Source organism: Hippoglossus hippoglossus, chromosome 9, assembly GCF_009819705.1.
Source record: "Hippoglossus hippoglossus isolate fHipHip1 chromosome 9, fHipHip1.pri, whole genome shotgun sequence".
Taxonomy (NCBI): Eukaryota; Metazoa; Chordata; class Actinopteri; order Pleuronectiformes; family Pleuronectidae; genus Hippoglossus; species Hippoglossus hippoglossus.
In genome coordinates, this window is record NC_047159.1 from 20,634,229 (window position 1) to 20,660,380 (window position 26,152).

Genomic DNA, 26,152 nt, shown 5'->3' on the forward strand with positions numbered 1-26,152 from the left:
CCAAGTTGCTCAAATAACAGGATAACAGAAAGTCAGTTGTGCGGGAGTGACAGAAACCAGCATTAGCATATAAACAACAGCCTGGAGTAGATGGCGGCTGCTGCTGCACAAGGCTTGATTGTCAATATGCTCGCTAGTCCTCATCCAGGGATCAGAGAAGGGCTGTCAGAACTTTGATTCTTGCACACAGGAGAGGATAAATAGCAGATAAACAACACTCGGACCTGTCAATCATAGGACTCTAGTTTTCTATCACTATAAACGCCAATATGAGCATTTGGCAGCACAAAAAAAGGACTGCAATTTAGATTCTTGCTTTAGGAAAAATCTACTCAGAAGGCTTCAAATCATACAAGCGGGTGGGAGGCAGAGAAAGGCTGCACTAATGTCTTATGTCAATAATAATAGTCATAACAGGCTTTTCTGTTTTCAAGTTATTGTTTTTTTCTGTATTCAACAAACAGCGGACAAAAATAAAACACTTATCAGGACAATTTGGAGCTGTGTCAACAGCCACAATAATCTCATGCTTCCTCCCGCCATGTACCTGGAGACCTCCAGACAGAGTGGACAGGACTTAGAGTGTAGTGTGTGTGTGTGTGTGTGTGTGTGTGTGTGTGTGTGTGTGTGTGTGTGTGTGTGTGTGTGTGTGTGTGTGTGTGTGTGTGTGTGTGTGTGTGTGTGTGTGTGTGTGTGTGTGTGTGTAAAGGACACAACTGTAACCCCCATCAATTTCTGCTGCCTCCACTAAGCAGGGGCTGAGTGACGCTGGTGTGGAGGGGACAGAGCCAATGTTAGTACTGACCCCAGCAGTTTACGCTCACAGGAGCTCATCACATACGTCTTTCACACAGTAACGCTGCTGGTATGTTTCAAAGCACTGTTCACAACAAGCATGTTTCAGTAGTCAAAGGCATCGCATCATTCTTTTGCATGGACCAAACCAAAAATACAATGTTCACAGTTTGATGGTTGCTTTAATCAGTGAATACACATTGCAAAAAAGCCATATAGTACCCATTGTACCCATCAGCAGTTACTATAGCATTTGTGCTGGCAAGGCAGAAGTTTTTCTTTTGAAACCGAAGAGACTAATAAAATTGCAAAAAAAGCAAAACAGATGCCGTTTTACATTAACATATAAGTTGATGCAGAATTTACAGTGACTTAACTTAAACTTACTGACTAATTTCTTCACAAGAATAAAAATCCACATCTGAAATTTTTCTGTACAATCTGAAATGTACCGCACTTTTATATGGGTGTAGATTGTCATGTGTGTGTCTTGTTCAACATAATGTCTCTGTTAATGAAATTCAAACTCACACTACTTCAATTCAATCTAACTTGAGATTCTACCACTAGCTTCATAGTGTCTCAGTGAAAAGCTGATATCTGAGGTTCGGCTGGATGTTGAGCATAATGTGCTATTAATTTACAGAACTTAATCTCTTCATTATTATGTGTGTTGCAAAAGATCATGGTTTATTGAGCACTTACTACTCAAACTAAACTATTAAAACTTAAAGGAATTGTCTATTGGAAATTAGCTTACTTGCCAACACTGAGATGCTACGATAAATATCACTCATTTGTGAGTAAATATATGAAGCCAGCAGTCCATTAGCTGTGATGAGCACAAAGACTGCAAAGAGAGGGAAACAGCTATCCTGGTATTGGCAGACCACCACTTGTGATTTTTACACTTCAGATTAATAGTATTAATTAATGCACTTAAGCCAGGATAACTGTTTTCCCTGTTCCTACTCCAGTCGTTGTGCTAAGCTAACAGCAGCTGGTTGTAGAAATGCAGTCTGCATGACAAATATGAAGCCGTTTCAATTCCCATTGGGATTCATCCTTTTTTCAGTTGTTACACAGTCTAGTTCTTTGATTTGTAGCTGAGGCTCAGCTTCCAACAGTTTAATACCACCTCATTAATTTAGACCTAGTGACAAACAGGTGTCTGATTTCAAATCCAAACCTTACAGACAAATCAGTGTCCAGGATTTTCAGTGTCCTTGGTACATTGGATCAATAATTTAACGTTCTGAAAGTGGCCATTCTTCATTCAAATGTATGTGTTGAAAAATTGCTGTAATTATTGTAATTGCTGATCCTTTTTGTACTTTCACTTTTGAATCCAGGAATTTAACTTGTTGTTGTTAATTTAAAAATACAGATGGGTGACAAATCAAATGAAACAATCTGAGGAAAAACAGGATGATGACAATGCCCCCATTCGTAGGGCATGTGGGGGGTTACTGAATTATTTCAAAAGCCTGAAATGATGTGATTCATATGTTATGGCCTTCACAGTCACCAGATCTTAGTCCAGTTGAACACCTATGGGAGATATTGGCCTGATGTGTTAAGACAGCGCTCTCCACCACCATCATCAAAACAGGGAATGAGAGAGTACGTTTTGGAAAACCAAACCACAGTATATTTTTCATGGGAATACCATAATAAACCTCACCTTACACTTGGCTTATTATGAATTCAAGGCACATTCAAGGCTCTGTTCAACCTGCCACGAGCACTGTCCAATATGGTAGATCAAACATTTAGTGGACTATTGCAGACTACATCCTTTCTGAAAATACAAGCCTCCACTTTGCATTAAGATGAGGCAGGGTACGCAGGAAGCCCACTGACAACAAAGGACAGATCATCCTCTCTTCTTCTGCTGGCCTCTGCTGACCTGCCTTCACACTCCAGTACACTGAGAGAGACCCACTCTGCATGCCAGCGGCCATGCACAGCTTTTACCAACTCCCTCTAACACAGACTGCTGTAATTTGGTATACAAACAAATCAATGCACCATGCATCCTCCTTTACCTTGAATAACATGAGCTAAGAAAGGACCAAAGGAGGGGCTCAGGGTAAAACATAGAGCCAAAGAGGGAGAGATGAAAACAGGAAAGAAAGGGAAGATGAGAGGGAGAGTGATTGGTAGCTGGCCGCCATTCTGGCCCGGTGGCCCTGCGGCTGATTCACAGCGTTGCGTAATGGGTCTGCATGCAGTGTGAAGCACAGCAAACAGGGCTCCAGCACATGCAGCTGAAGAGACCACTCAAGCCTTCTGGGGAAGGGAAGTTATTTCAGTGAGCACATACATACACAGGATGAGACAGTCATGTTTTGACACAGCGTGCTAAAAATAGCAGATTCCTAATAGAAAAAAAAGAGTGCAGACTGGCACGAGGAGGGAGAGATAAAACATTACTTCTCAAGACAGTCCTTAGAGATCAAATAGGGGGCAAGGTAAATAAAAGGAGAGGGACCCATTTGCAGGGCAAACCACTCCAAATCTGAAACTATTACTGTGATCCCACCTGACACACAGTGTCACATAAGGCCACGCAGCCACATGCACGTACAATACCCAAACTAAAGCAATTAAGAATCAGCATGAGCATCTAAGCAGATCTGTTATGTAATTCTCAGCCTGTGGGGCCGTGCGTTAGGAAATGGCGGCAGACAGGCCTGTTGTGTTTCTGCTGCACATACATAGCCATTAATCATGCTTGCGCTCTTTGCTCTTTTTCTATTTCCAGAGAAGCAAAATCCTGAGGGCAGCAGACCTACAGCACTGCAGCACGTGCAGGCCGGACTTCAGCATCACTGCAAATGTCACCCAATGTTAGCCCGCTAACTGGAGGGCGGCCTATGGTAAGGGGATCACGAGGACAACCTATAAATGGCACCTTTCCACCCGGCTCTTTACGGATGTAACTCTTGCCAATGCTTTGATCTGACATGCAACTACTTCGTTTAAACTAATGCCTCCAATTTGTGCTTTTTATGATTCAGAGTTTGTCGTCACCTTCTCAAAGGTATTAACTTCATCTGATGAATGTAAATGTGGGCCTGTGGCCCCGTGGATGCATATGAGAGAACTGGTTGCCAGAATAAATGCAAAAATGCACTCAAGGGTTAAGCAGCGCAAAAACACCAGCTGCATTTCCACTCTGCAGGGAACCAGAGGGAATACTGATGAGTACAGGTATTTCTGTAAACAGACAGAGAAACAGAGGAGGTAAAGCAGGACACATGAACAAGTATTGTGTGTATAAGAGCCACATAAAAGAGCACATCTCTCTCTCTCTGCCTCTCTCTCTCTCTCTCTCTCTGCAGGGTGTGTTGGAGTGTGAGTCATCATCAGTGCAGAGAGAGGGGGGAAGAGAGGAGAGGCATTCTTTAAGTTGAGGACAGCTCTTATGGCAGCAATGTAACAGGGAAGTGCCAAATGCCCAGCATATTTATCAGGGTTTGGATCTACCACCAATATCACACAGCAGCAGGTGAGGGACTTCCAGCTGGGGAATGTATATGTTGACTCTGTGTTATGTAACAGTCGCTCAGCAATGCAGATCCAATGTTGCTTACTAAACGATCTACGCTTCAAATACTAAGGATTTCAAAGCCTGGTCCAAAGCCACAATGGAGAGCCTAAGACTTTCCATGTCATGTTTCTGTAATGAAGTCAGGCCTGCACGCAGCTCTGTAGATCCCAAGGTGTTAAGAGATAAAGAGTGTAAGGGGGAGTGTAAAACTCTCTTCAGAACAAATTCAGAAAATTATTATATTATTTTCAAAATTAAAGTTATGACTTCATTAATTGATGTTAATTAACAATTACCAGTTTTGTTTTATCAATTAAATCAATTATCAAGCAAAACTCCAAACATTCTCTGGTTCTAGCTTCTCCAATATGATTTTTTTTTGTATAGTGATTATTTTTGGACTGTCAGATAAAATGAGACGACTAAAGTCAAAACCTTTCATTCCGAAATTTTACCAACAAAAAGATAATTCACGTCATTACTTTAAAAAGAAAAGTAATCTGATGAATCAAAACGTTATGAACGCTAGAACAGCAGCCAGTGGAGAACATACCTCCACCTCACGCCCCCCTTATTAAATCACATTTAAATTCACTAGATCCAGATTTTTGTGTCCAAATCACAAACCCAAAGATATCTTTGCCCTAAACAGTTGGGTAGTTTTTGCCTAATCCTGCCAACGAGCAAACAAACAAATGCAGACAAAAACATAACATCTTTGGCTTTAGTTGCTGTCCAGGTAATTCATGTAAAATCTGCACATAATGCAAAACATACATCATATGGTGTATAATCCGAGCCAAAATAACCCTAATCTTGCCCCCTGGGATCTGCCCATGTGTGCATGGTTTTGCAAAGACTTTCTCAAAGTGACACAGTTTCTCAAAGCCTTTATGTAAATATTACAACCAAATGAGACTAAATTACATTAAAGTCAATATTTTCCAAAGTAAACACTTGCAGAATTACTATATGAATTACTGTACAAACCAAATTTGCAGAGCGAATTTGAATAAACAAGCACTTGTAGTCAAAGGAATGATGACTTCAATACAAAAATTGAAACTTTTAACTGTTACAGCACGATTCCAGTAATTCCATTTGTATAATGAAAGATTAACTGTTAAAAAAAGCAAGTAAGCAGAAAATCTGACGCTGACACACAGAGACAGGGTAAAAACATCTATCAGACACAACATTCCCTCGATGTTTTCACCCAAACTGTACAAAGGTTATTTTCGACAGTGCACTGTCAGCAGCCTGGTCTTACCCTCTCCCACACAGAGACAGTGCAAGCCTTAAAGACGAGTTCCCTCATTTCCAGATAAGCAGTGGGTAACAAATTGAAGGTTTCAGTCCCCGTGAGTCTCCTCCAGACTGTAGCAGTGGTGGCAGGATCGACGGACTTCTCTTCACAGAATTCTGATACCGCAACATAAGTCTGCAACCTGATCCTAGTTCAGCTGAAGTCCATGCTGCTATCCAAGCCTGCTGATTAAATTACTGCACGCTGCCAGAGCTCCAGCTGCTCAATAATACAACATCACAGACTGAGTGATAAGAAGAGTGTTTGACACAGTAAATTAATATGAATTTAAGGCCGGCATAACAGTTTCAAACGTAAAGGATAGTCTGTTTTCAGCAATGGTTAAAATGCTTCATTAGACAGTGTAAAAAATGCATCCTAGCTATTTTCTGCTTTTTCTTTTACTCTCTTAGGGAATGCAACTTGGATATTCAGTTCTTGGTAATTGGTAGCATATAACGCTCCGTTTCTGACTCTCTTTACGTTGCCAAATACATTCAGATGCAGCTCTGGGAGTGGGAAGAAGGCTTCTTGTTCTCGTTTTCACATTTCAATTAAATATAAACAAAAACGAGAGTGGATATTTAAGATGAATTTTGCTTTAATCAGCACAAACACAGGACTCTCCCGAGTTGGGTCTCTTTTCACTGGAAAGCTGCGTGATACCTAAGAAGACTGAAAAAAACATATATACATATATATATATATAAATAAAAACAGGGGCCGGGAAGTAGAGCGAGAGAAGGGTAGAGATGCAATCTAAGCAAATGACCCAGAAAACAGGCCTTTTCTGGTGAACTCCATGGACAAAAAGTCATGTCAGCAGTGTGACTCATCCCAAGTTGGCCTGTCAGGGCCACTTGCCCCACACACTCATCCCCAAGTACGTACTAAGAACAAAACCCTCACTCTTACTACAGCATCTCAAAATGCAGCGAGAGGCAGGAGTCTGAACTTAAGAGTGAACAGGAAGCACTGAGAAAAAAAAAGCCTAACCGCTGAACAAAACGCTCTGTTGAACAAGCATTCGCGGCTGAGACAAAAGGTGCAATTCCAGGAAGCAAGGGAGGGTTATAGCTGGAAACAGTAGCAACTCTCCAGACACAGACAAAGCTCAATGCAGCTCTTCTGACCGGTTTATCAGTCAGCTCCTCTGTCTGCAGCAGAAATGCTGGCAGCCATCAGTGGCCTTTAATTCCGCCCAGGCACCAATCTAATTAAGGGCCACTAGACTGAGCACAGTCAAACACCTCCTGATGATTTACAATTACACTAAGTCTACAAAACAAAGCCTGTAACATGTTAAAAAATTGCATATTCATGAAATAAAGGAACAAATAATAAATGGTAGTGTTTAAAGGAATGAGCATAAAACAAATCCCACTGAGTGTGTTGCATTGTTGGAGCCATTGCCTAAAACTCAGTATATCAGACCAATATCAATATCTGCCTAATGACAGTTGGATCTTGAACCATGGACCTTTCATTTAGTAGGCAACCCGCTCTATCTCCTGAACCACAGCTAAATTACAAGTAAATACAGAGTGGAACATGACTCATTTTCCAGCTCAGTATCTAAACAAAATGTTATGACAATCCACAGTTGACAGTTGAGACATTAACCAAAGTTAATTTTCATCCAACTGTTGATGACACATTTCAGTCTGGACAGAAGTGGACCGGCTGCTAGCATGGCTAAAAATAACCCCAAACATAACCAGCACACTGGGTTTAAGTTAAACAAGTTTATTGTTTTAGGCTTGAACTGGCCCTTTAAACTGCTCTTTTACATGACCTGCAGCTTGGGGACTTCAATGAAAGGCATTGTAATTAGCCACCACATGGGAATGACCTTATTAAGCTGCTGCTGGGTCACAGGCAGATTTAGGTTACCAATACACATGTGCTGCCAATTACTCTTTTACGTCAGGCATCTTTTCTCACGTTCTTTTAACTCAGTTGTTACATGTGTACAAATACACAAAGTCAGGTCTTTCTTTAGAAGGAGAGTATCAATATCCATGCACTGACTGAGTCCATAAATACCAGTGGCCTGTCCAAAAATCAATGCATGTATGTTACATATTCTAATCTCCCTGTGAAGGTCACATTACTCCAACAACTCCTGAGAAGAAGAAGCACACCCATATACACACTCAACTGAATCAGCCCGCGGCTATCGCAATCCTGCCACCTTGACCCTGCCCCTGATCAGCAAATATCACAGAACCACATTCTGTATCAAAGATCTTGAAAACAGAGGGAGAGAGATCATCAGCCATAGAAGGATTATCGAGTGGCAGATTCTGTGGCTGCATCTGCAAAGGCTATGTTTTCAGGGTTTAGCCCTGTGTAACTCATGTACATTATAGATGAGGCAGAGGAGAAGGGGAGTGTTCAGCGGCGCACTATCAGTTACCAGAAGGCCAATCTAAATCTCCCCCATCGTGACTTCCCTCTCTTTCAGAGCCATGGGGGCAATACAGCAACAAGCCCAGCCTCTCCACCAGGCTACTGTAAACTTAGGCACAACTCTCCAGTCTCCACGGAGCTGCACCCAGAGAGAAGAAAAACAAATCAACTGACTGTGTTCCCATTTTAAAAACTGAGGGACTGCCAAAGTGATTCCTGCCATCAAATGAATTTGTCACTTTGCTAACAGGGCTTATGAAAGTTAGATGAACATTTTACAATCTTGTTAAAACCGGTTACATTATTAAAAGGGCACATTCATCCTGTGAGGCGAGAAAGGGAGCCTGTAGCAGATTGAAATTTTAATAAACTCAATGCAGTGGCTAGAGATTAAGAAACTTGGCAGAGATTTAGCTTTGAAATCCTGAATACGGGCATGAGATGATTTAGCCTCATTGTATCAGCCGTGCACTCAAGCGGGTCAAAAGACAGGGGATTCTGCAAACCTGTGATAAACCCATTAACCGGCTTAACTTCAGACACTTGCACCAGCGTTTTAATCTGTGATATGAAGCAATGTTTCAGCCGCTAGTTTTAATGAAGTCCCCTTCAGTTCAGCATCATAAGATCCTATCAGGGCGTCATTTTACAGGATTTATTTACCATTACTGTACTCGCATGTTATCTCAAATCTGCATTTGTCCCTACACGATACCAAACCACTGCTGAATGACTACAGGCAGGGTGGAGTGTTGCTAAAGCACGTGGCTATCATGACAGGCCAGACTGTGGATGAAGGTGGTGGCTGTCAGCAGGCTTAGAAACACCTGACCCTGGAGGAGACTGGAAAGGACTCTCTCCCCGCCTCTGCTATTTCGGATGTAGCTGTGATAAACTGTATCTAAGCATCATAGTGTTCTCTTATCTGGTGAGGTAAAGGCCCAACCATTGACTACATACAGTGCTGTGTATGCATGTGTGTGTGTGTGTATGCGTGTGTGTGAGTATGTGTGTGTTTTTGCCCTTGTCGGCGTGCTTGCTGGCACCAGACACCCTGTGTGTTAAATCAAGCCATGCATCCCGCCAGCTCCTTGCAGACCTGTTACAGCAGAGAGGCAATGGGCCTTGTTCCAATAGCAACACAGTCTTGCAGTTTACATTCAAGCCTTGCCTCTCAGACAGGAAAAAAGACAGCCAAAAATATGTTTACTGCTAATGAATGATTTTTTTTTTCTCTGTACACTGATTAGGGTTGAAACCAAAATCTGATTATTAGCATAAATATTAAAATTACAATTTGAAGTCATTTTTCACTCCTTTCTAAATACCCTTTACATCTAATTATACTTGCTTTTTCTATAAGAAAACACTGGGTGTAAAATTGAGTGCTTTCCTGGAGCAGTGGAAAAAACAACATTTATCTGTATCATTCTGTTTATATCTGACAAATATTTATAGTGCATTCATCGTATTGTAAAGCGATAAGGGAGGGTCACCATCAAGAGTTAGAAATTATATATATTTCTTCGTTATTTGTTTCTGCTCTTCATACAGTATGATCTGAATATTTAGCCTGTAAGTTTAGCAACCACAGAAGTACATAAAACTTATTTTAACCATTTACATGGGTAAGCAAATTAATCAAATAATATAGTTTAAATAGTAGTAGTATAAATGTATAAATAGTGTAGTAGAAAACTATTATAAAATAAGAAAAGCTCTGTTTAGTGTCTGGGAGGAAACAAATGGTGAAAAAATATCACCAGCACAAAATTGGCTAATGTTGCATTATTCTGTTTGAAAACTGCAGCCTGACTGTGCATGTAATGAAGGAGGAGGCCCGGATGAATGTTACCTTGGTCCATTTAAAAAAGAAAGAAAGAAAACAGGCCATAAAAGCTCAATTAGTCATATTCCCTTATGTCAGTTTGAAGCACTTTGGAGGAGGTCCCATTTTGAATTCTACTGTCAAGTGTACAAGGTGCGAGGCTTCAATAACAGATCATGAGGTAGAAATATCACCAGTGGAACATCTGATAAAAAGTTAGTTAGAACTTCAATCCATATACACCTCAGTATTTTCAACTTATAGCTTATATATTTAGGCAAATCTAAGTTTTTCCACATGATAGTCCCTAGGTTCTGGCATCTGATAGATAAACAACCACTAAATTAGTTGAGATTTTAAAGTTCAAATCACTCCAGATCTACCAACAATAGATGTAACAGAAACATGACAAGGTGGATGAAAAAAATTAAAAATATCCTTTAATATTCTTACACATGCTGTATATTGTAAGCAGGTAAATTATGTCCTTTATATCTGTCATTTCCATCAAAGTGGAGAAACTTGGGGCTGCAACTGCAGTCATAAACATTTGTATCGAGGAGAAACCTGCATAACCCCTGTGCATTAGAAGGACAATGATTTATAACTTGTCAGTCCATCAGAGAAGCAGAAATGGCTGCTGAGTGAATGGTGTGTTGCAAAAGCAATGTGCGGTCCTTGGTCAGCCAGCACCATCTGAGCGTTAATAAGGGGGGTAATTGAATTAGAGGATCAGTGGAGGCCTGTAGTGTGGGCGCCATGCGGCTCTAATTTCATTACAAGTGATGTAAACATGAGGTTGGCCCCCAGCACAGGGGCCTCCCACGTCAATACATGCACAAACACACACACACACACACACACACACACAAATAAAAGATGCTCATATACAGATCCTGTATGAACATCTGTATGAACATCTGTATGTTCCTGTACGAACATACAGAAAATCCAACCTTTGTCTCATCATTATGTGGCACAAGGAAAACCAGGAGCACTGTGTTTGGGCAGTGTCAGCAGTTCATGGTGCAGTAGGCAAAGTGTCATTAAATCTTAGTAGTGCAGCTCTGTGGTTAGCACTGGCATCTCATAGCGAGAAGAGGATCGATTCAGCGCGTGAATTAAAAAGAAAAAATGACACATCTGTTATTGACAATGGTGTAAGAAAGACAACATGAGATATAACGTCAACAACAGGTATTTTTTTTTTAGAAGAAGAACACGATCGTGGGGGCACCCAGGATCTATGACATCCATACCGCAAAGTGACTGTGCTTTTCGCCATCTGTGTGATGCATATTAATGATCGGCGCTCTAATGTGTCTCGGCTTGGTGATTCACTTGACCATCAAACTGAGCGCAGCTGGAATCACACCACCAGTCTGACTGAAGGTGTGCTCGCAGTCATGAATACTTATGAGGGCAGGAGTTAACCAATGAGACAGTGTTCACATCCCTAATAAGCCTTTTGCCCGTCTCAGCTGCGACAATGAGACACTCCCACATGACAGATGGGTAATGGGTCACATCCTCAGCTTTATGCAATATGCAGGGGTATCAACCAATCAGAGCGCAGGTCAGAAAAACCGACTGACATGGAGACGTAGAGTATATACTAAGAGAACGGGGTTGCCTAAAACACAGCACATCACCGCGTTGGGCAGTAAATCATTAAATCTTCTCCACTTTGAACAGCACATCTGTTCATGCAACTCACATCTGTCAAGTGCTGAGTGCAGAAAAATGCTCAAACACTCATTTTGATCAGTCTTTGATGGATGAGCCTGTTTATATCTTTGACACCCTGGAAAGCCATCCAGTTTACATCAGATGTTTACGCCTGCAGCAGATCGGGAGGAAAACATGGACGAGGACGAAGCCATTGGGTGGGAAAACATCTCATCTCTTTACTAATCAGGTTTTAAAGACTATTCAAAGCAAGTGCATGCAACTTTTGAAAAGGGGAAATAAAAGATTCAACACCTTGCAAATGAAATGTTGGATGCACTCTAGCTGAAAAAATTGCACTCAGGAAATTTACTAATACAGTCATGTTTGCTCTGGTAGAACAAAAAACTAGCTTACAGAGTTAGCACACTTCAGCTAAATAGTGCTGTACTCATTTCCCTCATGTAGTAACTCGCTCTTTTCGAGCTTGGCTTCTGACGAATCTGTAAATTGTATACTTAAGAGTTGTCTTAAGCTACGTTCACACTGCAAGCCTGAGAGCTCAATTTCTAGATCTGATTTACTTGATGTGGCTGTTCAGATAATTTGTTTTTAATGTAGCCAGTATCAGACTCCAATGTGGTCATGGCCCTGATGTGACCCACATGCGCAGAAGAACAACAAGACGTGACACGCAGCAAGCTGTTTACAGAAGTAAACAAGGAGAAGAAGTTGGTAATAAACATGGAGGCAATAGATGTGAGCGTTTATGGTTTAATGTTTCTCTTGATATGCTTTCAAACACAGACCAGTTATGATACGACCCCTAATGTTTTGCTTGTACAGACGTGTCATCATGATTACTAATGAGGTCTAAAACCTCACTTTCCGTCGCAGCCGTCTTCCATGCTTGTTTTTGCCGGGTGACTCCCACCCGACCCTTCGCTCTGCACAAAATTATGAGGAATGTTGATCTAGAGTGACGTAAAAGTCACACTGAACTCTTATACGGGTCACATGGCTGTTCAGACTGAGGTCGCATTTTAAAAACAAATTCAAATCTGTATCTGATTTAGAACCGCATATGAAAGAGGCCCAAATCTGATTTGAAAGATGAGATTCAATGTGATTTGTGGTGTTCATACTGTCATTAAACAATCATATCTGGGTCTTATGGGGGAAAAATATCAGATTGGGGCCACCTAGGCCCGCTGCGTGAACGTAGTCTTAGCGGTTCCATGGAACGTTATAGAGGATTGGCCCTCACTCTCAATCAAACTCAAAAAACCTTTTACAATTATATTCTATAAGAGTTCAGTAGCCCGGCTAGGAGGATTTGGGTGGGTGGGGTGTGTCTGTGGTTTTTTTACACAGTGATTCTTTTTTTTTAAAATTATTTGTATATTTTGTGTATTTGAATCTATTTCTATTTTCATACTCTTTCAATAAAGTAAAATATTTGATCACAATAGAGAAAAATAGGATTTGATAGTGATTACATATACTCATATACAGGTCACCAATATTCTGACTATTGACCACCTTGAGAATAAGACATTGTATTGATTGTGCGGTTTACATGAATATTCCCTTCATATTCATATAAACATGTTACAGAGCATTCGTCATTACGTCCACGGCATCTGATGATATTCTGCCACTTTTACAACCTCAACCTGAAGAACATTTATGGATGATGCTACTGTTTATTGTGTTTATTTTCTAATTTTGCCAAAGCTACACCTCCTGTTCATTTTTTCATCTTGTTTATACTCAGGGAATGCACCTTAAGGCAGTTGGTAAGTGCCATATGACGATGTTGCAAAATGCTGTAAAAACACCAGTAGGACATTATAATGTGATTAAGACGTATGCATGTCTACATAATGTTACTACGGTCATACTACTTACTCTTACTACTCTTAATTTGATTATTGCTTATTCTGACTATGACCTCAGTCGGGTTAAGGTAGTCAGAAAATGCTGTTTACATGTCAGTGTCTTAATGCAGAATGTTGGATTAATCGGATAAATATCAGAGGATTGGTGTCCATGTAAACATAGTCAGTAAAGCTGGGTTGTGTTTATGCTTTGTTGGTTCCATTTTCACACTCTTAATAACTTGTTGTTCTGTTTGGCTGGTTTGGATGACAACAGGTCTGCACAGTAGAAGCAGGTTAATGTAAAAAATTGGTACTGTATATTTGATCTCAATGTGACTGAAACATAACATTAATTATATTCTTAATTTGTCGGAAGGAAGGTAACAATGTAAACATGTTTTTTTCTCTTGCCACTTTCCTTGATGTCAACAACATCAGATGTAAACTAAAAAGTCACAACAGAGGAAACAATATGCAAATTATCTTCCGCAGAATAAAAACTATAAGTCAATATATGTGAAAATCCCTCTCCAGCAGAATTCTGCAAACTTAAAAGAGGACAAGCAACAAAGGTAATAAAGGCTATAAAGATCTCTAGGGCAAAGTTTAATAAATATCTTTTTTAGCTTATAGCAACACCTGCTGCGTAAGATGTAACAGAGATGTAACAGCTACAGACAGCTGTGCACACAAGGAAAACACCTTTACCACGGTGCAGTTCAGTGCAGTTTGTTGATTGCATCTCCGTCATAAGATAAGAAGAGCTGCAGGCAAATAGGGCTCGCTGAGGACATGCCCCCATGCTCTGTCAGATTTTCATTACCACTTCGCTCACGTCTTACACAGGCCCATGCAGTATTGGTAATTACTGATGCTGTGTCAATCTTTCAGGATTCATAATCAGCTGTTTTTCCACTTGAGGGAACTAACAACACCACCTCCAACCCACCCACCCCCTCACCAATACCCCTGCTCCTCCCAGTCCATTTCTCTGTTGACTCTTCGGTGCAAAACACCAGCGTAATGACATGATCGTATGCATTAACTTAAAAAGCACTGGATTCCCAGCAACCACCACAGGTACCGGGGAGATTTCGTGTGAACAGTGCTTGGTGAAAGGATGTTATAGTCATCAGAAGATACAGCAAATGAAGACTGACCGAAGCCAACAACAGCCAAGTAAAACAAAAAACGTCACATTCCGTCAATAATCCAAAGCAGAATCAGTCATTTAGGCAGAATATTGGGAAGATCTGTAGGGAGTTTGACGGATAAATAAAACCATTTATGATCCACATTTTTAGAAACAGGTTATTATTCACATTTTGTTTCTGGTATGGCAGGTGAGCCCTTAAGAAATGTTATCAAGCTAACTATCAAGTAGCCCTGACAAAGGCAGACGGAGATTTTAAAAATAACTCTCATCACCCTGATTATGCAAAGTATCTCAAATGAATCCAGAAAACAATGAAATAGATATTGAATACAGACAACACCTTAACTAGTGTCTTCTGCTGCCAATGAAAGTCCCATCTCTCTTCATGCCAGTGGAAAATGTCAGTTACATTCACTGTTCTCTAACACATAGAAGCTGCTAATAACAAAGCCTCAGTTTATGGCTCAGCTAAAACATGTCACCAGTAACATGGCCCTCTGCAAAAACAACAGTCTGGTAAGTGCTGCGGAGGCACAGGAGAGAGGGCCAGCTAACCCTTCCAACACAAACAAACAAACACACACGCCTACCCCCCTTTGAGCGAGCAACACACTGAGGTCTAATCGATGCAGCTCATTCATATTGAACCACAGACGTCAGGGAAAGCCGGGGGAATTACAAGCAGCCTCCGCTGTGAGATCACAGCCTGGAGGAAGCCTGAGGAAGAAGAAGCCTGCCTTACTCTGGAAGCCTATTGTTTACTCTGTTCACTCTCCACAGCATTTCTAACAGCATGGCTACTGGCTCTCCACACTCCACAGGAAAATGACACCGAACAGGTACAATGGCACTAAAGCCTGATTGTTAAAACAATACACCCTGTGTAGGAATATTTAAACTTGTGACAAAAATGTGTCGTCATGTGACCTCTGTAGTAGCACCAATATATATCGCGTTGTCAGAAAGCAGGAAACCAGTATTGTTTGAGATCTTATTGTATATATATGTATTTTTGAAGTAAGAAACTATGAACTCAAAACAACGAATGTACCCTTTCTTTTTCTATTTCTACTAAAGGCAGCAGGGCCCGGATTTAACTCCTTATGACCCAGAGGCCAATATCAGACTCGGGCCAACTTACAACCTCCTTCCTTAAGTTAGTTTGTGATCATGTAATTACACAGACTCATTCAATAATATGTCAGATAAGCTAAAAAGTATGAAAAACTTATTTTTTAGGTCTCAAGATAACTATAGGCTAAAATGAAGAAGCCACCTTTACCAGTTTATTTTATACATTAAGGGTGAAATTACCCAACTTGCGACATAGTGTATCCGGTGTCTTTGTGGCCCATGGGAACGAGAGAGAAGGGGAGGCTGTGAATCATGAAGTAGAGCAGGTCGTCCACTAATTGGAAGGTTGGTGGTTTTAACACTGGCTCTTCCAGTCTGCAAATCAGTACCTGGCCACACACCTCTGTGTGTGTGTGTGTGTGTGTGTGTGTGTGTGTGTGTGTGTGTGTGTGTGTGTTGGAAAAATGCTTTATATAGAGCAGGCGTAGTATAAAAGTGTGTTCAAATGGGTGTATGTGACCCGTAGTGTAAAGCACTTTGAGTGGTCATTATAAATAGAAAATAACAATATAAATGCAGTCCATTTACCATTGATTGTATTCCAGCTTGGATGAGAAGCCATCAAGGCCTATATTTATTCACCTTGCATTGATTTTCGATACATATATCCAAATATATATAAATATGCATACACACCACTCAAAAAACTTAAGGGAACACTTAATCCTCACAGTACAACACCAAGTCAGTTCAACTTCAGGTTTATCAATCCGTCCATTTAGAAGCACAAGTGATTGTGAATTAATTTCAACTGCTTTGGTTCAAATGAAAGTGACAACAGGTGCAATGGAGAGGCAAAAGCAAAAAAGGGAATGGCTATATATGTGGTGGCCACAGACAGCTGCTCTCTCCTTATCCTTCCTGACTGATTCTTCTCTAGTTTTGTGTTCTGCTAGTGTCCTTGTCACTACTGGTAGCATGAGGCGGTACCTGCAGCCCAATCAGGTTGCATAGGTAGTCCAGGTCCTCCAGGATAGCGCATCCATACGTGCAGTTGTAAGACGGTTTGCTGTGTCTCCCAGCACAATCTCAAGAGCATGGAGGAGATACCAGGAGACCGGCCATTACAAGAGGAGAGCTGGACACGGCCTGAGAAGGGCATCAACCCAGCAGGAGGACCGGTATCTGCTCCTTTGTGCGAGGAGGAACAGGAGGAGCACTGCCAGAGCCAAACAAAATGACCTCCAGCAGGCTACTAGTGTGCATGTTTCTGACCAAACTGTCAGAAACAGACTCCATGAGGGTAGCACAGGTCCTGTAGTGGGACCTGTGCACACAGCCCAGCACTGTGCGGCTCAACTGGCATTCACCAGAGAACACCAGAATTGGCAGGTCCACCCGCCACTGGCGCCCCATTCTCTTCACAGATGAGAGCCGGTTCTCACTGAGCACATGCGACAGGCGTGAAAGAGTCTGGAGACGGTGTAGTGAACGTTCTGCTGCCTGTAACATCATCCAACATGACCGGTTGGGTGGTGGGTCAGTGATGGTCTGGGGAGGCATATCCTCGGAGGGTCGCACGGACCTCCATGTCATAGCCGGTACCCTGACTGCTGTTAGTTACCAGGATGAAATCCTCAGAGCAGTTGTCAGACCTTAGACTGGTGCAGTGGGCCCTGGGTTCCTCCTGGTGCAGGACAATGCGTGGCCTCACGCATTGAGTGTGTAGGCAGTTCCTGGATGACAAAGGCATTGATGCCATTGACTGGCCCACACGTTCCCCTGACCTAAATCCTACTGAGCACCCATGGGACGTTATGTATCGGTGTATCTAACAGAGCCAAGTACCGCCACAGACTGTCCAGGAGCTCACTGATGCCCTGATCCAGGTCTGGGAGGAGATCCCAGGACATCATCCACCGACTCATCAGGACCATGCCCAGACATTGTCAGGAGTGCAAACAGGCACGCAGAGGCCTTACACAGTACTGAGTCACATTATGAGTTACCATGATGAAATTCACACAAAATGGATCAGCCTGTGATTTAAATATTTTACTTTTATTTTTATAAACTGTCAGTTTGACCCAAATTAATATCCCAACGATGATTCTAAAAGTCGAGATCAGGCACAGCTATTTCAAAATTAAACCAATAACTGGAGGAAAAATAGCTTGCGGTTCACAAGTTCACAATCCATAGCTGGAAGAGGAGCAGCGAAGCTAGACAATGGCTGAAAGCGAATGCCTCCACAGCAGTCTTCATCTGCCACTAATGGTCCATACCAAGTCCAACACAAGCAAGCACTTATATCCCATTCACACAGAGAACTCACCAGTAACTTCTGCTTGAGCCTTTGGTCACTGATGGTCTCCGGGTTGTGTCTCAGAACTCTGCTGTTGTCCTCTAGAAGATGAAAGCTGTCCAAACTTGGCACATCTGGGAGATGGTGGGAGGAAACTTCATTTCTTAGCTGTGGGGTGGACAGACAAGAACACAAAAGCTTCGGTCATTTAAATCATTTCATTCAAATAGTAAATAATAATACCTTCCCTCAATCGTTATCACAATAACAATGACAGTTTTACAATTAGATTGTGTAGTTTTTGGATGACTTGTTCCAAATAACCCTTCACCAACTGCTTCAGCGTTCCACTGGTGACGCAATTTGCTCACACTCAGTGTGTCAGTTAAGTGTGGGTGAATGGCCGCTCAGAGTCAGCAGGTGGTCTAAGTGGAAAATCAGCTAACAGCTACACTCGATACAATGGGAAGAGAGTGTGTTCCCCCATCATTGATCCTCACAGGTTCAACTTGACAAAAAAAGGATAAAATACCCACTGGACTACGTACTATCCTGTTGCTTTGAGTACAGCTTTGCACTACACCTCGAGTTCATGGAGAATAAAGGCACTCAAATGAAATTCACAAATTTCAAATCAAGCATTAAAAATAAAAAAAAGAATGTTTGCATAATGAATTAGCTTTGAAAATATAAATAACTGATGGGTTGTGCGAGTAGATAATCTGTGCAAGTCACATCAACTGATTGGTATAATGGTAACTTTGATGCTTCACACAGCTCAACTCACATTCCAAAACCTGCAAGGAACCAAGCAACACGTTGACCAAGTGTATCAATGGAAAAACATCACTTGAGAACTCATTCAACCAGATACTTACAAACCCACACAACTATAAGATGCCAACAAGGTAAAATAACATCCTCTCTCCATGTTCAACCACTTAGCCAGCAACGCTGATAGCACTACCTAAACTGCTTGTTATTGCCAAGCTAGTGGAGCTGGCTGGAAATAATAATGCCCCCTATTAAATTATTCATGGCTCCAGTCAGGTGGAACCAGATGCTGCCTTTGTGTCATAGAGGGAGAGTTGAAACTTGACTAAAGCATTGGAAGGCCATCGCTGCATGGAGGTAAAGACTTCATGGAACAAACAGGGATTCTGCTGGGTGACAAACAAAACGCAGGATGTCATGACACACGCCTGGCTGTTACCATGTGACCTTTCCCTGCAAGTGCTCAGACAAGAGGACGATAGTTCAGTAGGTTGTTCCATATGGGGGCATAGCCTGGGGTGCAGCTTGCAGTTCACCCACCGTGTGTTGGTGTCGCTGTGTACCCTTATACCCTGACATTTGTGGCCATGGCCAGAAGATGACCTTTTTTAGTCCATGCCATGCTTTAGTGTTGAATATTAATGCTATAGTGCTGTGTGTCCGCCACTCACAGGAACAAATAGTGCTATTTTTAGCCACATGTCCCCAGCTGTACATCTCCAACCGGGGGCCAATGGGCAATTAGTGTTTGTTTCTCATGGCAGGAGGCAGTGCCCTAACCTCCCTAACGCAAACAGACATCTGGATGAAGCCTCTCTCTGTCCTGCTTGTAACCCTGCTGCAAGGCATGACTCCCAAAGCCATGTAGACGTCGCCATCCACCTCAACTTTCATCAGGGCTCAAACACTCTTTTCTCTTAGATCTACTATCAACAGGTGACTTGTTAACCTCATCATACCATAATCCATGTTCTTGGGTGAAATATTTACTGATTCATGTGAGGGAGTATCAATTCAAATTGTCCTCAATGTTTAGAAGAATATATGTTTGTGAAGTTACTTCAGGGGTTGAGACGAACAGCATCCCTGGAGACAATGGAAGATGTTTTTGAGACAAACAGAACAGAAGCCTCCAGGACAAAGGTTTTATGTATGATTTTTTTTTTTTTTATCATTCTCAACTATCACTTCGCAAATGACAAATTGAACTGAGTGCCTAGTAGTGAACTAAGCACGGACTAGTGACAACACAGCATGTTCCAAAATGTTCTGGTGCAAAACTTGACATAATATTGGTCCATCTCTCCACTCGCAAATATGTTGCATTGGTTAAACGAATCTAGCATCAGCTTCATCTAATCCAAATAGGCCTACAAACCCAGAGACTGAGGTGACTTCAGGACCAATTTAAATTGATGTATTTGTATGTGTCATTAGAGAGAAACAGTCACAAGCTGCTTGCTAAGGCTATTTACTAGCTTTACCCTGGCTGTGTGAGTATATTAGCTACATTTAGACAATTTCAACATATCACGGTTAGATGACGAAACGGGACCACAGCAGGCTGAATACATCTAACTATCTAATCTAGAATCTGTCTTTTGCAAGCCTGTTAACAGATGTTTCTATCTAATGTTCTAAACCTAATTCTTGGAATGGAGCAAATATAAACATAGTCATTTATTTCCGTAACAGTTTAAATACCATAAAATCAAAGTATAAGAACAACCTTTTGATTTTGGGATGTTTACATTCACTTCCAGACAATTACAATTAGTTTTCATGAGAGTTCTGGGACAGGGATGGAAAAAAGTTGGCCTGAATCCCTGTTCCCTCTAATTGAAACTGGTGGAAAGTAACATTTAAAGCCACTACCCTGCTCAAACAAGCACATAGCAACTAGTGAACAGTATGTTAGAACAATATGAGCTCATTATTTGTGATAATTGTCAAAATGAGATTTAGTTTTCTATTTAGCAAATATTCATTCAGGCATTTGTTATTCAGGCAAAATGAGACACTAATTATTATTTAACCATACAGCCATTTGTAGTCCCAGATTGTCAGCATTTCTATAATAATACTGTATTTTATGATACATTTGGCTGAGCAGGTATAATGAGTCAGTTTGGGAGTCTGTCATGACGGCCTCTTTATTCATTTTAGTGAGGGCAAAGCTAATTCAATACAACTTATTAGAGCTTCTTCATGCAATTACCCTGTGTTCGTGTTCATTGATGCACCAGCAGTGGATTGGAGAGCAGGCTTAGCAACGACACAGAGACTTACAACATACAACAGAGGAATCCCTGCAAAACTACAATCACACCACAAATCATGGACACACCCAATTCCCCAATCCCCCAATCAGTCATGCTGCAGATTACATCCATGTCTGTCGTATAATATATGAAGTGTAGACTTTGAAGGAATTTCATAAGGCATCAAGTGTATTTGAATAATAATTACACTGTTGTTACACAGTGATGTTACAGTGAAGGTTACCTTTGACCTTTTGGATGATGTGTTAAATTATGTCATCGTTTATGTCATAAGTAATGTATGTACCACAAACATGTTTTGTGAGGTCATAGTGACCTTGAACTTTGACAACCAAAATCTAATCAGGTGATCCTTGAACACGTGTTCCAATTTAGAAGAAATTCCTCCAAAATGTTGCTCACATTAACAAGAAGGGGACGGACGGATGCCTTGACGGACAGGCTGAAAACTAAATGCCTCTGGCCACAGCTGTCACCACCGTGGAGGCATAAAAAAAGTAATTGTGCTGCAACGCTCACCGCACAGCCGAGCCCTTTTCTTTCAGGCAATCTGTTATGAAATTACACTTGATCAGAACATTAGAATCAATTACATCCTCAAATAAACACAAAGCTTTAACTCTGGAGCACATTAATATTCCATTAATTTTCCTCAACATTAAGAGTGGTGTAGAAACAGCAAGTATGCCTTGAACTCAGTGGCACAGAGTGTCTGTGGTGCAGCCTACAATCCTCAGCTCAGAGCCTATGTTATCAAAGCGTGTGTAATTGCCCCCAACATGGTGGACACCGAATTGAATGTGTCCGTATTAAGGACATGAACATTAGACATCATCAGACATTACAGGACACTGCTCCTGTTGCCTACTGTTCAATCAATTTTTAAATGAATACTTCAAATGGACAAGGGTTCAAATCCATCAGTGTTATCTTTTAAGAAAAACTTAATTTAGCAAATTTGGGTTTAATTAACTTGTGCAACATGACACTGACCATAATTTACCCTTTTAAGAAAACATGAGTTGATGTGGACAAAGCAGACACTGTCGGCAAAACGTGTAAGCAGGAGGAAAGGTACAAAGAGGGAGTCTGAGATTGAACCTGTGGAGATAAGCTTTTTTTTAATACAAAGCAAATCCTGACATATAATCATCACTGCCTGTGGATTTTGGCAAGATCCGAATAATCATCCCCAACTGCTCCCCTCAGACGTGATTGTCCACCTTTCACAATGAATCCAAACAGCCCTCCACCTCATCTCACCTCACCCAGACTTAAATAGAATGCACTCAGTACAACGAATACCTCCACCAGACCCAACGGCATTGTGGACTACATTTTTTCAATGTGTTTAAATGCGTGTCTCATATCCTCTCGAGCAAATCAAACAAACACAAAGTTAACTTCAGTACTATTCAGGTCCTAATAGCTTCTGATGAGCGCAGGTCAGCGGGGGAGTGAAAGGGAAGGACATGTGGCCGTGTAACAGCACGGAACAGTTCCTGAATGCATGCATTGGGGAAAGTATTGACCGAATGAACAGTCATGAGCAAAATTTGGTCTGTGAAGTTATAAATGTTGATTTTAATACATTTTTGGTTAATTGCCCAGCTGAACTGGATCCCCACCAAAATTCACCCACCACATCCTTCCACCATGTTTCTTTGAAATCTGTCCAGTCTTGCTTACAAACAAACAAACGGACAGGGGAGAAAACATAACCTTGGCGGATAAAATGACAGTTCAGAGTGAGCCACACTCTTAAAATTTTGCTTCCAATATATGTTTTGGGTATAACAAGTTAGTCAGGATTGGCTAAAATCCTATTGGTGTGCAAGGTCATGGCTTGGAGTCCTTCTCTGAATTGTTACACTGATGAAGCTGTGAAAGTGTGACAGCAACAAATGAGTTCCGTGTCACATATGTAAAACTGTAGTGACAAAATAACACCCCCTATGAACAAATAGCTACAGCTGATTTCTGGGGGCTCATCTAATCTTGTGCTGTTTACACCAGATCAGTGTTGTCCATCTGACTGAGTGGACAGCCCTGATCAACTCCAGGAACAATCAATTATGAACGTAGTCAGATCCCTGAGGTGATTACTGGCTACTCTCCTCTGACCTCCAGCGAAGTCAGCAGCCAATCCCTCCCGAATGTCTGAGCACGACTACAGCAGTCAGTCAAACTGCCAATGTGATGACAGCTGGCACAACATATCCACTTACATCACATTTGAGCAGCGGAAGCTACGGCGTCACACTAACTTCCTGTAAATTATACAAACATCCATATATGTAAAGGCACAATCCACAACATATACACACTGGTGCATTCAAGTAGATACAGATGTCGACAACAGCATGTACATAAATACAATGAAGGTGTGTGTAGAGCGGATCTAGTTTAGAGGCTTAAATAGCACAAAACATCTACATTAATCTGCCCTCACATGTAGTTACCCTCAGGACACACTAGAGATGCATACTTGCTTTGTCATGCACGGGACCGTCCAACAATCAGAACAAGTGACGCGGCCGCTGACAAGGATAATGCACATTCACTCTGCTGTCACTGACTTTCCCGGGGCCATCTTTACAGAGATTTCCCAGTGAAGATGGTGTTATGTAACAGCGGCCGTGGACCCTGCTGTTCATATCACTAATGCCTCACACTGTGGCGGGGTCACGTGCCTTATCCAGGCCACATCCAGGCGCCAGCAGCAGCAGTGTTCCAGCTGTTACTACAGCCTAGCTTCAGTCACTCAGGAGCACGCTGAGCCGGGCACCCCTCACACTGTTTCATCCTCCACTGAGCAGCCATGTTTAGCGCCACAGCCCTCCTCTCACTTTTGGTCACACCAGCACTGGAGACAATGCGTCACACTAGCATTGCTATCCAGCTTATCTAATGTACATACATACTGAAGACATTGATAAAGTATTTGAGGACATTTGGAACAGGACAACGCCACATACTGAAAGGTCATAGCATTGTAAAGAAAATTATCTATATATCCTTGTCACTGTACACACTATCTACACACCTAAACACACTAGGTTCACCACCACAAACCCTTAAGGTTTTTATCTGAATTGACCATAGTTTCTGCATTGTCGGCTTAGAGTTCCATACATGTTCTGGTCAGATGTACATGCCCACGGTTCCATTCATATTCAAATGAGGGTCAGCGTCAGTTTTTCGTTCCATGCATGCATAGCTGATCACACATTCCATTCCAGTAGGTAGATATATTGTACCTGGAGCATACGCAGACACGTAAAGTCGGCATATTTACAACTTTCGGGCTGCAAGCGGAATCCGCAGTGTGTACCCTAGTGGACATGGGCGGATGACGACATTTATGTCACGAGGACCATAGTAGAGGACTGGCGGATGTCAAAACAGCATTTTCAGAGCCAAACTAATTCATTAGCATGGTGATATTACACTATACTACATTTTTGGCTCATCTGTGTTATATGTATGTCAGTATCAGTGTAAAACGTCGAGGAAATAGGAGTAGAGAAATATCAAAGATATCTTTGGGGTCATTTAGAAACACTGTTACAAATATTGCCCACCAGAGAGCAATGACAAGTTGATTTTGCAGTATATTTAAAGCTGATCTAAGTAGTAATTTTATAGGTCTAGGTGTGAAAGGGGCCACTTGTAATGAAGAGCCTGACTCGACAATTCTTCTCACCTCTGCTGAGTATTTCAGCATCTTTGTTTCGGTTCACACTTAGTTTTTTCTCCGGACACAGCTGCAGAGAACAGTTTTTAACACGAAAAAACGGAAAACACTACCTGCCCAGCTCAGTGCCAGACTCAAATTGGCTTGTGAAGAAAATTGAGCAGCTTAAGATACAGATACTTCCATCAGGGGCTGCTTGAGACTGTAAACAGAGCTAAAGGGTACTAACAACTCAAATTTGCTAGGTAGACATAAACATGACTCCAGATTAATGCTAATGTTGCTCGGTGTGAGTTTGCTAACAAGCTTTTTTATAAAGCTAACAAGCTTTATATAATAAAGCTAACAAGCTTTATTATAAAGGAGAAAATATGTCAGTGTCGTGTTTACAACCATTTTCTGCTGCCCCGAACTTAAAAATTGGTAACTATTTAATTGCAAGTTTAAATGATCTTTATTTATAATATCTGAACTGTTATAAATATCAGATTTTAAAACTCAAATATCACACTACAAAAATCCAGTACAATATCAAATTAAGCAAATACCAGATGGCTTCAATACGAAATAAAACAGTTAGAGATGGGTTCTAAATCAAAATAAGTATAGTTTAGTAAGTATAGTACAGTCTGTTATAAAAGCAAAATGTCTGAACTCTCAATGCGGTAAGCCCCACCCATTTGCTGCGACCACAAGGACGAAATAAACAAGAATTTTATGCAAATATTGTTTGACCTAAGGCTGGATTTAAATTATAATGCTCAACAACAATATTCGTCCTCCCCCTTGAACTCCCCACCACCAACACCACACCCCCCACTTCCTCTCTTTGCTATCGCCTCATCGCGGAGAAAACAAATTTGGGTTCAAAATATGAATACCTGTCTCCTGTGCATAGTGAAGATAAAAGTCAGTTGATGGCAGCTCAGGGATAACCAGTGAAATGATGAATGGCCATGTCTGCTTGTCAAGGTGGGCAGGAGTAACGGTACAGTATGAATGGGGGATTTGTCGTCAAAGTACTCCCTCATATCGGAGGTGTGGGTCAAGACTGACAGGCCTAATTATGGAGGCTCTTCAAATGAGTGACCTTGGGAATCGGAAGAGACATCCATACCTGCGCACACATGCACATACACACACAGACAAGATATGTTCCCACAGAGGAAATCTCAGCTCAGTCTTCACTGTCCAAACCCACTACTGCCCTCTGCTCTCATGACTGCCACCTATAGGATCTTGTCTCACTGCAAACTCTGAGGCTAATGACACTACCAACAGAAACACTCATCTCCTTTACACACCTATTAACCCCCCTATACCACAGTAATTCATACTGTGTACACAAAAATTCAAGAACACCTATTGGATTGAGAAAAAAAACACCAACCACACGGTATCAGCTCTTGTCGTCAC

At 41.5% G+C, this 26,152-nt stretch overlaps 1 protein-coding gene across 7 annotated transcripts in view; it reads right to left on the reverse strand.

Annotated features, from left to right (window-relative positions):
- rimbp2 (RIMS binding protein 2) overlaps positions 1 to 26,152 on the reverse strand; it is a 90,813-nt gene that overhangs the window by 57,076 nt on the left and 7,585 nt on the right. For all 7 annotated transcript variants that reach the window (XM_034595252.1, XM_034595244.1, XM_034595251.1 and 4 more), the window contains one exon: positions 18,014 to 18,151. In XM_034595252.1, the coding sequence (XP_034451143.1) occupies positions 18,014 to 18,151 (138 nt within the window). The remainder of the gene's footprint in view (positions 1 to 18,013; positions 18,152 to 26,152) is intronic.